This window comes from Acanthisitta chloris, unplaced genomic scaffold (assembly GCF_000695815.1).
Source record: "Acanthisitta chloris isolate BGI_N310 unplaced genomic scaffold, ASM69581v1 scaffold10253, whole genome shotgun sequence".
NCBI lineage: Eukaryota > Metazoa > Chordata > Aves > Passeriformes > Acanthisittidae > Acanthisitta > Acanthisitta chloris.
In genome coordinates, this window is record NW_008665402.1 from 5571 (window position 1) to 21772 (window position 16202).

General features: G+C 43.1%; 1 protein-coding gene across 1 annotated transcript; it reads right to left on the reverse strand.

The window, feature by feature from the left end:
• Positions 1-10977: 10977 nt before the first annotated feature.
• Positions 10978-14862, reverse strand: SYNJ2BP (synaptojanin 2 binding protein; the record flags this gene model as incomplete). Its single annotated transcript, XM_009071739.1, has 3 exons — positions 10978-11629; positions 13109-13204; positions 14690-14862. Coding segments are annotated over 3 exons (410 nt in total), but the record flags the coding sequence as incomplete, so codon positions are not given.
• Positions 14863-16202: the final 1340 nt, after the last annotated feature.

Here is a 16202-nt window from a genome sequence, read left to right on the forward strand (position 1 = left end):
GCAGCTCTCAAGTGAGCGGGGGAAGAGGGGTGGGAGAGACGGTGGCAAAAGGAAGGGAGAGGTTGGAAAGCAGAGGGTGGGAACCCCAAAGTGAGCGGGAAGAGAGTTGGGACCCCCAGCCTGTGGGACTGGGGATTGGGGGAACGATGGAAAAGAGTGGGGAGAGGGGGAAAAGCGGGATGGGACCCCTAAACTGGGCATTGGGAGGGCTCGAGATTGGAGGGACTATGGAAAACAGTGAGAGAGGGTGTGGAAGTGGGAAAAATGGGGTAGGACTCCCCTAAATTGTGCAGGAAGGGACTGCGACCCCCTGAACTGAGCGTGGTAGTTGCTCAGATCCCCAAACTGAGGGAGAGGGGGCCTCAGGATGGTGAGTGCTATGGAAAGGAGTGGAGAGATGGGAAAGGGGGGCTGGGACAGTGGGATGGACATCCTCCCTCAACCACCATCACCCAAACCTGTTCCCCAGGGCTCTGGGGGGTTGGTGGATCTGCCCTGGGGCCTCCCCAACCCCTTGTCCATCCCTATGGGTATCCCCAATGTCCAGTCTGTCCCTGGGGGTGTCCCCAACATCCCCTATCAAACCCTGGAGAGGTCCCCAAACCCCCTGTCCATGCCTCATGGTGTCACCAACTAACTCCAGTCCATCCCTAGGGGATGTCCTAAACCCTCCTGTCCATGCCTGAGCATGTTCCCATCCGCCCTGTCCATCCCTTGGGAGATAAGGGTGGTTCCCCCCACTCAGCAGTTGTTGCTGCAGCAACCATGGGACAAAGGGGGGTGTGAGAGGGGGATCTGGGGTGTCCCCCTGAGCCTCGGGCCCGGAGTCTTCACACCTTCCCCGTGCTGATCTGGGGGGGCGTGTGTGGCCCCCTGCTCCCAGTGTTCCCAGTAAAGCCTCCAAGTTCCCCCCATTCTTGGTTAGTGGGAGGCAGTAAGGGGTGGATATTTAGGGCATCCTGCGGGGGGGAGTGCATGGTGGGGGCAGAACCAGCCTCTGGGATGGACCAGGAAAGAGACCCCAGTGTGTCCCCTCATGTCACCCTGCTGAGGGGTCCTGGGCAGCTCCTGCACCCCAACACAGCACCCAGACCACCCCAAAAGGAGCCAGGACATCCAAACCCCTCTCGTGGACAGCCCAGGACACCCAAACCCCTCTGTCAGCCCCCCTAGAGCCCACCAAACCCCCTCAGAGACCTCCCAGGACTCCCCAAAAAGAACTTCCCAGCCCTCAGCCAATCGGAGCAGGCGCTGCCCGTGACTCACCAGTTGCCAGGCAGACCCGCAGCTCCCCACCCACATCCCCCCTTACCCCCTGTCCACCCGGGATGGGATTGTGCCATGACCATGAGCTGAGCAAGACCAGGAGATGACAGTGGCCATGCCATGATCGTGAGCAGGAGATGACCAAAAGATGACAGTGCATGCTTTATGCTGGAGGAGACAGGTTACAGGGGTCTTCAAACCCTGCATGCAGTGCAGAAGTTGTTCATGTACTAATGGTTCATATATGCATTTGCTTTCTAAGAGTGGACAATGACTTTAAAGATTTATATCTTGGGTGCTTATTTTGGATATTGCTAAATAGGTTTTTTCATATTTTGTGAAATCCATAAAGAGAAGATTCTTAGATACAAAACAGAACATGCATAAGAATTATTACTAAAAATTTTTACTGCCAATTTTATATGCTGTTTAAGAGTGTGGGAGTAGGAAGAAAGAAAGAAAGAAAGACCAGTTATAATCATTTTATGATTGCTTTTACCTCTGTAGTTCAGAAAGCATTTTCAGTCCCAAACATAAAACATTGGCTGAAATATCCTAATTCCTCCAGAATGGAATCTGGGTTTAGTTTTATGGACTAAGAAGGTCCAGCATTATTGAGACAGACAAATGATTAGCTAAAAATAGAATTCAGGATGTTCTACTTGCAATAGCTTCTGCTTGAACAACATTCAGAGAATCCAGTGTACCATATCTTTCTGCAAAAATGTTAACAAACAACAAATGAACAATCAGGAAATACACCTGACTCTGCCAGCGAACAGTGATCTCTTTGGAGGTTCTGATTCAAAGTCCTTCAGCAAAATGTATTATTTTGAGAGAATTGATACCTGTGAACAACTCTGAGTTGACTGAAAGATTTAACTGCTTTTCTTTTCTCCCCTCAAAAAAAATCACCTCTATTTTATTTTGGCTTTTTCTCACATTCTTTGGCAATGTAAGGGGTAAAGAAAAATAAGTTGTCTTTCATCACTGGGCAGTGTTGGCTTTGTATTGATCTTCATGTCTGAATTGAAATAAGCACTCATGTGGCTAAGCAAGTTCTACCAGACCTTCTGAATCTAACCACACTAGTTCACTACATGTCCTTGAGTTAAGTGTTAGGAAACATGAAGCATATTCAGCATGGCTTTAGGTATGAATAGTGTTTCAGTTAGATGCTTTAACAAAAAGGGTAATGAACAGAATCAGCCATATTCCCCCTCTTCTACCCCACTCCGTCCTTTAACTCAAACGTTGCATTTACTGGCAAATCAAACCATACTTTGATTCAATTTGGAACTGACAAATATTCAGGAAACATTTAGGAAAAAAGGTGTAGAGGAAAATTATCTTTCACTATTCCCCAAATGAGCATTTTTATCCAATCATTAATCTGTAGACTTACCAGAGACTTAGGCAACTCTGCAGAAGCTATTGAAGCACAGACCTAAGGAACTGGAAATGAAAGATTAGGGTGACATACTCCTTGTAAATCGTCCATGGAAGTAAAGAGAATCATCCCTCTCTTCACTCGCTCACTAGCTCTGTAGTTAGGGCCTCATCTGATACAATAATCAGGTTCAAGACCTGCCTGCGCATTCTTGAACCCACATCTTCACTTTCCCAGAAGAGTTCTTAAACCAGTAAGAAATCTCTAATTGACTTCTCTTGATCCCCATGGAAAATAGTATGCTGCATGGATGATTTAAATACTGAGTCAAAGAGAGAGAATTACTCTTTTCTCTGGTGGTTCAAGAAGTCACTCAGGAGGCACATGAGCTAGGACAAAGGAGTAGTTCGAACAGCTCAGATGAGAGAATACACTGCAGCATATCCAATGTCTCTGTGACTCCCCTGGAAGGTAGAAAAGGAAGGATTAAACCTCAGACAGAGGGAAGGAGTTGAAGCCTAGTCTCCTATGTATAGGAGTTACTGCATCAAAAACATGATCAGATCTTCACCTTTGCAGGGACAGCAGTGAGTGGGTGGAGAGGGGAAGGTGCAGAAGAGAAACAGATGTTTCATTCTCTGATGAAAATGTATCCAAATTACTCTGAAGGTCATCATAAAGGTTTAATTCCATTTTTATAATTTTTATTCAAACAAATTATTACATATGTGAATCTGAGAAATTCCAAGGGTAATGAGTAAATAGACTTGAGGTACTTCACTCAAGAGCTCTCAGGCTGTTGAAACTCATATCCTGGCAGACGTGTAGAACTTGGACAAAAGCAAAGTAGCTGATCTACAGGAACAGTGAATGTTTTGGTCCCAAGCCAATAAAGAACATAAGCATGTGTCTGTCTTAAAAGCAAATGAATCTAGGGCTGAACCTGACCTGTGGAGTCAGTGAGTCACCACAAATGGCTACGGAAGGAAGATGAGAACAAGGAGCTGTCCTGAGGCATCAAGAAACAGTTGACAGAACAAGATATTCAGTGTTTAGATTATTCCTTAGACACACCATACTGTGCAGCATGGCCTTTCGAAGCTAGAAGACCCCAAGCATCTCAAGCTGCTGTGCCTGCTGCAGACACTCGGTGGAGCAGAGTGCACCCTGCAGAGGCTGAGCCCAGCCCAGAAGGCTCCATCTGGCATGACAGTCCTGAAGGGTTACACAGCAAACTGGACAGCTGCATGGAAATATTCTCAGGGGACTGAAGGCAAACTGTGGCTCTGAGTCCACAGCATGTTGTGATGAGGAGAGACACCACACTCCACAGAATGGGGATGGTCAGCCACGCAGCCTTTCCCCTCCTCGTATTAGCATGTGACTGGACAGCAGTGAATGAAGCATGAAAATCAAACAGGACAGCTTGCTGTGTTCAGATCAGTGCTGACTTGAAGCTGGCAGCTCTGCTGCATAAAATAAAAACACTGGGAGAGTCACTTAAGAAAAGGAGGCCTTACAGTCAGGAGTCAACAGACAGTAGTTGCAACTGTGCAGCTACCTCCTAGGAAGGAATGTTGTTTTAGCATTCTGGAAGAGCTTCAGTTCTTCTGAGACACTATTCAGGGTAGTGCCAGTGCACAGAGCACCCCCACCAAGAGAAGGGCTATTATCTTCAGAAACGCATCCTGCTTTTATGCCATATAGTGATCTTTGGTCTGGACAAGAAGGCAACCATAGTGGTGCAGCAACATTGCTGTTCTTTTCTTTCAAGCATGGACATTCAAATCCAATTCACTCTGCATGAAGTGAGCAGCCTCTTCCCTGGCCTGAATGCAGACACGTGGGGGCTCCCCAGCACTTCACCCAGAAGTGACTGCACACTACAGATGGAGCTACCTACCTAATCCTCTCATCCAGCAACCTTATTCACTGCAGTGTATCCTAAATCTTCAGAATTTTGAGGTACTGAATGTCATGCCTTTCTTTGTTCCTTTCTTAAAGCTATGCAGATTGGTACACTCATGTTTGGCTGTGCTTCAATCCTGGCAGACCTGTAATCTTACTACACAGACGTTAAGCAAGATGCTAAGGCCAGAACAGCTCCATCCTGACTCCTGCTTAAATAGGACCTTGTGCTGCACCACGAAATCCAGCACGTGTTCTGGTGGCACTTGATGTGACAGCAGACCCAAAAGGTGTGTCACTGAGTGTGTGGTGGGAAGAGTGGGGGGGCTGTAAGTCTGCTTTTTGCTTTTATTATGCCAGTTTTACTGATCTTGAAATAAAAACTTGCTAAAAGTTGCTATAAACCCCATCATTTATCAAATAAGACCCACAGAGGAGATTCCTGCTTGAGAAAAAGACCTTGATGATGGCTTCAGAAACACACAAAAGCACATCCTTAAAGAATGTTTATAGCCCCAAACCTGCTCTCTTCAGACAGATTATAAAATTAGATAAAACACTCTAGTGCCTTGAGTGATGACAGGAAAATGAACATTTCATCCTCCACAGAACCAGCAATCTTCGGGTAAGATTCATCTCTGCCATCACAAGATCAATCACTGTGGGTCTCATGCTGCTGTCATTTACATCAGTTATACCTAGTGTGACCTGAAAGCCTTCACTCCAGTTACTCCACCTTCAAGTGGCTAAGGGGAGAATCAGTTTTCAGGTAGAGAGAACTAAGAAGCCTTAGAAACCTTCATTAGTGCCTTGCCTTTTTCTTGAGGCTGTGCCATCTCTGGGCTTATTTAATCTCTGCTATTCATCAGCACATGATTTCTAAGCATACAGTGGGTAGATGTGTAGGTATGTATTTCTTTTCATCTAGTTTTTTTTCTACATGTCTCATTTGTCCTTGAATTCTTAAGTACTCCCTTTTGCAAGAGCAAAACCATTGTGGAGACTAATCTTGCTACTCAAACCTCATGAACATACTTGGAGGATAAAAAAGGGAGAGAGGAAGCTTTGTGAAGACTTTAAAAAGAAGAGATGTCAAACCTCATATCCCATTAGAAAGTGTCTAGATAACAAAGCAAAAAATTAAACCAAATTCAGATTTAAACCACTGCAATGACATTTCCTGCTCTCCAACTGAAGTGTACCTGACTCATTAAAATTCCCCCTCCACTCCCAAGTTAACAGTAAACTCAGAAGAAATGGCAACTTGTGCTATCAAATGCCACTCGCACATGGTAATAGTTAGGGTCTGCAAGAACGAGTGACTGAACTGCAGCATACACACACATACAAGTTCCCTATCAGCAGGCTACATTGCAAACAGGCTGAATTTGCTTCCACCTTAACCAAGTGCCCACAGCTTTCAGACTCACTTGCTGCGGGACCAGCACTCGTAGACTGTGCCTGAGCTCAGCTGCATTAGTGGATGTCAGGTGTGTTACCGTCCAACAGCCATAAATGTCTCCAAATAGAGTTGACATTAAACAGTAATAGCTTTGCTGAAGGATAGCAGGTTGAGGAGATTGGGAAATGAAAGGCTAATAGGGAAGGATAAAAGAATACAGGTGGGGAGGGGGGAAATCTTTTGACACAGAAGTTCTTCAGCAAGGAGCTTCCTTCTAGAGTTCACATAATCATGGAACAAAACTCTTAGGGCTTCTTCACGCTCAGGTCAGAGCTGATTAGAGCCTCTTACTGCTCCAACTGCACAGCCTCTGCTACCTCAGAGGAGCACACACTCATGCTTGCTGCTCTGATGATCTGTCCTGCAACACCTGACAAACCAGCTAGAATGAGTGCAGCCACTGAGCCAAGTGTCCAAGTGAAAGAGAAAAGGAGTGACATAAAGTCCAATAGGTAGCTCAGTGCAACTAAGGGGAGACAGGTGAATTAACAAATACCAGCACTTGCTGACACAGAGCAAAACCAGCAATTTTTCTGTAACAATTGCTTTTATGTCATGGCAAAAAAATGCAAGCCAGGCACAAATGCTAGGCTGTTGAGAAGCGGTGAAGAGAGATGAGAGGGTAGAGAACTTAAAGGGAAACATAGCTGGAAAACTTGGACACAAACACAAGCATGCAGGCTTGGTGAATGATCTCAAATCATTCACATATCGCTTTGAAAAATTATCCTGCATACTCAGCAGAATTACTCTTCTTTACTAAGAGTTTCAGCCTAGGAAAGCTGGTTTTGGCAGACGGGTAAGAGATATATACATACAGTTGCTCTACAATGAAGTTTGCCTGTGACCAGTTACAGCGGCAGCAGCAAGGCCAAAAACTTCCAAATTTGACAACGAAAGCAGTTTTGAGTCTGCACAACACTGCTCTTCATTTAAACCTGGGTATGTTCTCATCCTATGTGGCTCGTCGTGAAGGAAGCTTTGAAAGGCCTGGAGTCCCCGTCAGCCGCACATGTGCAGAGAGAGTAGAGCTCCAGAGGTGACATGTACCAAGCACTGCAGCACTGATGCAGCATGAGTCTGCCCAAAGCTATTAATGAGGAAAACTGAGGACAAGGATATAAGTTAAGGCCCTCCAGATTTCACCATGTAAGCCTTCCCTCGGGTCCTCAGCCTGTGGGGCACTGTCCCATTAGTAAGTTCTCTGCTCTTTCCTTCAACCTGAGTAGATGAAAATTACTTCAATAAGTAAAATCCACATCGATAACTTAGGAAAGAGGATGGGAAAAAGACTGGCTCATAAAGCTCACCTGACCTGATTCTTACCCTGGTATCAGCTTCTGTCAGCAGAACAGATGAAGTTTACTCATCACTCAGAAGTAATCTACTTAGTACTACGCAAGACGTTGATACACGTATTTTTAAAAAGTCAATGCTGTCAAAATTAACCCATTAAACCCATTAACACATTAAACAGACAAAGGATCCAATAATCAGGAGATACCAACAGTTACTGAAAAATTCTAACCATGGAGGGGAAGTTGCCTCTGTACCAAACTACATTTGGTACTTCTGCCAATGATCTAGCAGAAGGCAAAATCAGTCTTGCTAAAGATAGTGGACTGGTAAATAACACAGCAGACAAGGCAGAGAGAGTAATCTGGGCAGGTCAGTGCACACGGCCAATGCAAACAGGAGGTGCAGTCATTCAACAAAATATGAAGTCAGACACCTTCCCCCACACCATGCAGGTCACAACAGGTATGGATGAGGATTTGGAAGTTGGAATATACAGGCACTTTACACTCGTTGCTAGTGTCATGCTATGATGAAATGGAATTGCTCTCTTGAGCAAATGAAGAAAGGAAAAGCTGTATACCACTTCTAAGAGACTTGCAAAAGTTATTTAAGAAAAGCAAGCTCTTAGGAGTTGGCTTAAATTTGCTTTGCAATTACCTGTACCTTAGCAAAAAAAATAAAATTGTAAAGGTTTGCAGATAAAAATTATATTAAAACCTCCTAGTTTAGGGCATAGGCATGGTCATGTGGCTGGGGTGTCTGGACTGTACAAAGCAATACAGAAACTAGAAAAGTATACACAGAGCCACAGAAACTACTCAAAGAGAGGAAGTGTCCTACACTGAGGATCTTAAAGGGCTTAACTTCTTAAAAATAATGTGAGAGGTAATGCAATTACAACACTCAATATCCCCTCAAAGGAAGAGACTATCAGTTATTAGAGGCCTCTTTAATCTAGCACAGAACAACCTAACAAACCAGTTGTTGGAACCTAAAGGCAAAGAGAAAGCAAGGCATCTTTCCCTCCCACACACTCCTTTCTAGTCTGCATTAATTAAAAAGTGCCAGAAGTAGTGCACCTACCAATCTCCAGATCAAGTCTAGTTGCTCTTTCTCACTGTGATGCCCAAGTAAAATATGTATTATTAGCACAAACAATTCTGGAAACTCCAAGACAAAAATGCCTAGAATATACAGGAAGACAAACTAGACACATTTGCGTTTAAACTATGGGTATGAAAATCCAGACTTCTACAGGTCAATAAGGTCACAATACATTCGAGGCAACAGATGAGCATGGGAGAGAAACATGGGGATTTCAGAGTTTCAGCTGCCCTCAGTATTAATGGCAAATGAGTCCTTAAGAAAAAAACAAACACAAATTACAGTTAGGATGCTTTTTACATTTTTTTGTTGGTTGAAATGTTGGTCTTGAAATCTTCAAGATTTCAACTTATGTTTTTTTCAAAACCCAGATATTTAAGTTATAACAAAAGCTAAGACTCTCTCTGATCACTTGTATTTACTAGCTGTTGTCATTAGACCTTTTTTTAAAATTCACTTCCTCCACAATCTTAGAAAATGTATATACAGTGTTCAGTGCAAAGATGAGACTCAAGGCTATAGGGACAGTGGAAAAGACTTTGGAAAACACAGAACAGTTAGGTGAGATAGTCCAGCTGCTGGGAGAAAGTAATATGAGCCACAGCTCACAGGACAGTTTGGGGTTGAGGTATTTTCCACTTGGGTTTTGTTAATAAATGGGATGAGAGGTGGCTGGGGATTGGAAAAGGGATTGTTTGGTACTCCTCAGGCAACAGTTTGAAGGAGGCAGACACAGAAAGGTATTCCTGACTGTTAGACTGGATAGTTTAAACTCTTAAGTAAAAACTACTACTCGGGTTTCTGGAAAAGCTACAGAGTGAATGCTGTGATACTAAAATTATTCAGTGAAAAGAAATCAAAAGGAATGCTATGCACCAGAAGGGCCTTTTCTTGCTCAATAAGCCAAGTCAATTATCTGGGCCTTGGCTATAATCCTCTACCCATAATAAACTGCCTGCAATACAGGTGGCAATCATGTCTGAACAGTATCAAAGTCCCAAAGTTGAAAGGTTAAACAAACAATTAAAACCCCAAAGGTTTTGCTTTCTCTTACTTCAATGGGAAATGAGTAAAACTAACCACTCCCTTTCACAAATCCTCATCCTCCTAGCCCATTCCACACACTCCTTCTCATCACAGAAACGCAACTCAGGCAAGGGCTAACAAGACATTTGGCCCAGACATGCTGTTTTCTTACTGTCTCCATCTTTATTCTGAAGGCTGAGATACAACAGCATCAACTTCTAATCATCTGTCTTAACACACATATGTGCTCCACATGGACACCACAGCCCAGTATTCTGAGCAGGTCACAGACAAGCAAGCTGGTTCACACCGTATCTGCAAAGATCTGTCTGAACAGCAGCTCTTCCGCCACGCATAACCCGTCTGCAGGCCATGGCAAGTCACTGCATGCATCAGCCCAGGCCATCCAACACCAATGCACACTCCCCAAACCTCAAGTCTGTTTCCAAAGTCTCCCAAGAACATGGAGTAAAATTCTTTCCGTTTTCTCTTCCCCTCACACTAGAGCAGTTCATAGGCTAAAGCAAGATTTCATGTTGTCTAAGTGCTCTGAACTTCGTGGTGACTTAGGAACGCTGTGTATAACAGCATATCACATCTACCTCCAGTGGATGGCAGGAATACAGCCCTGAGCAAACAAAACCATTTCAAATACATCAGCAACATCCTGCTAGAATAATAAGGAATAGAGATAAGTAAAGCACTGAGACACCAGTTTTACTTTGTTTGAATACATATATTGCATATGTGATTTTTTTTTGGCATCATACAGACCAGATCATGCTTTCTGTTTACAAAAACAACAAACACATTGATTTCTTGGAGACAAGAGAAACAGGTCTTACCCCACAGAGTCAGATGGGGCATTTAAAATGATTCAAATCACAGTGAGGAAATGAGACCCTGCAGGTAAATTCAGCAACATGCTTTCCTGAGCAAGGGTCTGTCTCTCCCTCTGGTTTTGCTTGCTGCGTACAGCTGTCAGCCCATCTCCTGAACACCACATAACTCTCCACAAACAAGCCGTAGCCAGGACGATCCCAGCCTGCTCTTGGCCTCACCCTTTCAATCACTATAAGATGTTTTGACTGCAGTGAGCAAGTTAGCAGCTACAGAAAACTTTATTTAAAGTATTCTCTGGGCAAAACATAACCCCCAAAACAGACCTTTAACCCGAGAGACACAGACTTCAATCCACTTGATGAACGGAGGGACTATTGCTTCATTACTAATTTAAAGACTTTCCTGCAGCTTCAGCATGCCCACATCTCTTGCTGCTGCTTATCCTTGTGACTCAGTTGTCTGCCTATCTCTCTCCAGTATGCCATCATTTTCTGGAAAGCTTTCTCTTACAATCCTGAGCAGTCATTCTGATAACCAAAATCTTTTTCCAGTGGCAGGGTATCTTCTGTCTTTCCACAACTGGCAAAATACCTCACCAATACTGCATATTACTGTTAAATCAGCAGCTACACTGATGATTTTACCTGTGAAACCACAGATTAGATTTTACATACTTTTCTTAAGGCATTTATTTAGCAACAACCAACAAAAATTCAATGGAAAAAATAATATACCCTCTGTATTGCTTTTCTTTATTCATGGTTCAAACAGGGATCATTAGTTTCAAGAAAAAATTCTGTGGAAACAAGGCAAAGCCTCTAGTAAATGTTTTTGATTTAAAACTACCCCAACTCCCACTCCCTTTAACCAAAAGTTACATCTGAAAACATGGAATAGATGAGTGCGTTTGAAAGTTCATGGTGCAAAATAGAGGAGGATGCAAAAACCTCCTCAGATTGTCAAAAACACAGCTATCCCACTCTTTACATAAACAGTCTTCTCCCTTCCCCTTTTCCTCTCCATTTCCATTCACCCTGCAACAAAATCAATATATAAGAACATCAGCAGCAGCTTTGATGATAGGCAATGATCCTTTTTGACATCAGTCTGTGGTAAGATCGTTGATTCTCTATCTTTAAATTACATCATAGGTGTGTCAAATATGCAGTGATATCCCAGGCGTGAACTCTTCAAAGCTGCTGTCGATACCTCAGCAAGATCCAGACTGCAGTCACAGCAAGTGCCAGGCCTGGCACAAGAATGGCAGCAAGAGGAAGCCCACCTGAATCTCCATCACCTCGATGATCCATGGGGCCATTTTGTGGCTGCAACTACAAGGAAAAAAAGTTATTTGTGTCAGAGCCCATCACAGGAGAATCCCCAGTTCTGTGTCAGGACCAGGTGGTTCTGTAAGGATGTTCAAGACAGTTTCCCCAGGTACCTGTAAACTCCACACACAGGAGGGTTAAAACAGCTTTGGATGGACCGAGCTTAACTGCAGAGTACCCAGTCACTACCAGGCACCTTCAGGTTTCTCTGCCACTTTGTAAACTAGGACTCTAACAATCAGAGCAGAATACATCTCATACAGCAGAAGCAATGACACACACACACTCATACCCAGTCAGCCCTTGATGCACTTCCCACCACACCATTTCCTGCTCTCTTTACCAGGAAAAGGACATCACTAGTTCTGTTGTTCTTACCTGCCCTGTACACTGGTCCAGAAGACTTCATCATGTGCTAAAGGAGTAGAAAAGGGATCTTAACCCACCTCTGCCCATCAACATGCTTCAGGCTGATCAGTATTTCCTTTGTCAACTTCAGTGCTAAATGGGGACAAAGGATTCCTCCTTTTTTATATCTAAAATGGTGCCAGTATATTTAGACTACAGCACTCCATATTTCATATTATCATAAAATCATCTAGGCTGGAAAGAACCTCTAAGATCATCAAGTCCAACTGTTAACCCAGCAATGCCAAGCCTACCATTAAACTAAGCACCACATTACACATTTTTTAAATGCCTTCAAGGATGGTGACTCAATCACTTCCCTTGGCAGCCTGTTCCAATGCTTGACAATCCTTTCTGTGAAGGAACTCTTCCTAATAGCCAATCTAAACTTCCCCTGGTGCAACCTGAGGACATCTCCTCTTGTCCTATATCACTTGTAACCTGGGACAAGAGACTGACACCCATGTTGCTACAACCTCCTTTCAGGTAGTTGTAGAGAGTGATGAGGTCTCCCCTCAGCCTCCTTTTTTCCATACTAAACATCCCCAGCTCCTTCAGCTGCTCCTCATCAGACTCGTGCTCTAGACCCTTCATCAGCTTCATTAACCCTTCTCTGGACACACTCCAGTGCCTCACTATCTCTCTTGTAGTGGTGGACTGCACACACATCTCAACACTAACATGAGTGATGACCTCTGAAACAATAGAGGAATTATGTCTTCAGTACGATTTTGGCCACTCAAAAAAAAATGGAGAACTTGAGATTCTGTCTTCACAGACAAACCTTTACCTCTGAGAAAGATCTGTAAGCAAACACAGCATACTCCAGCAAACAAAGACCTGGGGACTTCTCCAAACTCACCACTTCACAGATAACTGTTACAAAGTAATACACACACAATTACAGCCTTGGCAAAGCAAGAAGGCCATAGGTCAAACAAAATCTTTGCATGCACATATCACACTGAGCACACATACAGAGTACTCTTCTTATCCATGAAACAGACAGCTACCAACCCTAGAAACCAGTCTAAACTGAGCCAGAAATAACACTGAGAAACAGGTAAAACGTACCCTGCGCTGAATTTTCAGACACACATAAGAGCCTGCATTCCTGAACAGTTCCACAGCATCCTTGTGCCGCAAATCCTTCAAGTCTTTGTCATTGATCTAGCAAAAAAAGGAAAAGAAGAACCAGATGCTGAAGGGAAAAGAGCAAATTTTTAATGATGCAGGCTCACACAGGACGGATAGGAGATAAAAATCTTCATCTTTCACAAAAATCTGCATTTGGGACATGATACTACAATCAGCAAGATCCCTTTCATCCACTCATATTACAGATGTATTTATATATGTCAAGACAGAACATGAGAAACTCCAAGCCAAATACAGAGGTTCTGAAAAAAAATACCTAGAAGCAAAATGAGAATATAAGACCACAGCTGTGTCAATAGCAGCTTCTGATGCTGTTGCTTTACTGGAAACAAATCAAAGGTGTAAGTCTGACAGCTAATGAAAATTAAAATGCAGCTATAGCAAAATTATTATTATGAGTCTCCCCCACATTGTTCCCTCTACTCACTCTGTTTGAGAGAGTATTGTAAACACACATGTAAAAGCACACTGATGTAACAAAACAAACCAAAAAAATACTTACATACTTACTGGCATCCACTTGAAAGTGTTAGGATTTTACTTAATTTAAAATAATATATCATGGTAGAAGGTTTTATAACCTACTTGATTTCATTCATTAAGTGATTATATTCAACCTAATTTTTCGCTTTCTTCCCCATTACTCATAACTGTATCCCCCTAAGATCACATCCAGTGCCTCGTTCTCTTCATATTCAGATACCCCAAACACAAGTATGTGAATATTAAACTGTCAAGAAAAGATAGTATAATACTCTCTGTTTAACTTAATATCATTTCCTGGATCAATAATAGCTCCAACTATTGCAAGGCACTCTATAGAGGCTAGAAAGATTACATGTGGAACATAATAAGCAAGTGTAAAATAAAATCAGGGAGTATCAAGAGATTGTGAATCACACTAGGAGAGGCTACTTCCCCCATCACTTTGTAAATCACATTGTCTTGCATGATTGCCAACTGTCTGAAGAACCAGTGGGACTGAACACCAGACCCTTTAAAACATTATTCTAAAAGGAGAAGCAGCCTATATTATTCCTGAGGAGCTGAAAAGAAGATAATTTTATGGCTTAGAGGTTTTATAGCCTAAAAATCCCCCTGAACAAAAGGATCAGTAATCATGGATTACCAGTCAAAAAACGGAAACGTAGAGGTGGAAAACCTTTACTTCCACATGTGTAAATGACAATCCATTGTGAGCAAGAGGAGGTCTGGTGGATTCTAAAACCTTACGGAGGCGAGTGACAGACGAAATGCAAATGCAGCACTTCTGAGACAAATCAAGAAGGCAGAAGAGATGAACCCCCGCATAGAGGCACTCCCCTCCTAAGTGCTCAAAGCTCTCCCCAGACCCCCAAGATAGCTCCTCCACGGAGTTTGCTCAGCATCCTCTAATTGCATTCACCACATCCTTCCCCTCTGTGCACTGCAATGGCAAACCTGCCTCTGACCACAGCACTTCAGGAACACACAGGGTGACAGAAGAAAAGGGCTTACCGCTAAAATTTTATCTCCTTCTTGTAATCGGCCATCAAGGTAAGCTGCCCCATCCTTTTTGATCCGGCTGACATAGATGCTGCTGTCATTGGAAATGTACTGCTGATCTGTCCCACCAACAATGTTGAAGCCCAGCCCTAAGGTAAGCCAAAGAGAAAGCTGATGAGAAAAAGCTCAAAGCTTCAGACATTCTCACTGTCTTGCTGGTTGTGGACTGCATCTCCCACTTTGTCCTGCTTTTTCCACCATACTAGAACTCACAGCATGCAAATCTGCATCACCCTTTCTAACCACCACTGTCTAGAAAAGGTATTCTCATGAAACTGGTCTTGAAAGCAGAGGAGAGACACTAAATGCCTGAGGACCCAGATGCTCCATTTCACAAAATGTGAGCTGTTTTCAGGTGGGTGCTGGGGAATACTGAGGGACATGCTATTGTTTCTGAGATGCCAATGTAGCCCTCTGCAGGAATATGCTTCTTCAGCACATCATGAAAGAAAAGGAAAGCATTCTGTATTTCACAGGAGGCCATAGTAAATCATTACTTTTAAGCAACAAGAAATCATCCTAGACAAGTGCTTTGTGAGCTGGGAAACAAAGCAAGGAAAGGGAAGGAACATTAGACCCTGTCTACAGATGTGGAGACGGGCAAGTGGAACTCTGCTACCAGCTTGAGAGCACCTAGAGCTCAAAAGATTCCCCTTCCACATCTCAGGAGCTGGAACTGGTGTGCTTCACCTCCAGGAATAAGATTAGCTTAGATGAAGCTACTTCAAATTGTATGTAGTCACACTTGGTTCTGCTTCATGAATCCAAAACACGACAGGAAATTAAGACAAAGTTTGCAGATGTAAAGCAAGACAAAAAGGAATACACACACATTAAACAGGACTGATGTCCCATTCGCATTTTTGCTTTTTTCTATTTTCTTTGAAGTAAGCCTCAGTTACAGATACCTAGTTCGATCCAGCTTCTGGATTTAAGTTAAGACTTCTTGTCTCATCAAACCCAAAAGAACAAACTGAATTCAAAATCCAGAAAACCACAGATTACAAGAGCACATTCCTCACTGAGCATGCAGCTAAGTTTCTCTAGAAATAATATGTAGCAAGGGACAGGAAAGATTTCCTATGAAAAGCCTTGCAGTGAAGAAAGAAAGCAAGCCAAGGGAAAAGGCCCCCAAAAATCAATATACAGTCAGAGTAAATGGGGGGAAAAAACCTTTTTTTTTTCCTGACATAAACCAGTGATTCAAAAGCTATTTGACAATACATTCCACAATGACAAGAACAGCTGAAGGCAAATTCTGCACACGTTCAGCCAGGTTGATTTATTTGTTTTCGTTTTCTTGCTTATTTTCTCTCAAAGCTGAGGCTAGAAACCTTGAGAAGGAGGGTTGCAAATGAAAGTAAAACCACCTTGTGCCCGCTGGGAAGCAACATTTTAAACCAGTCATAGGAGATCAAAGGATTTACAAAATGAGTCATGCTATTTCAAGTATCTACAGCTGGGA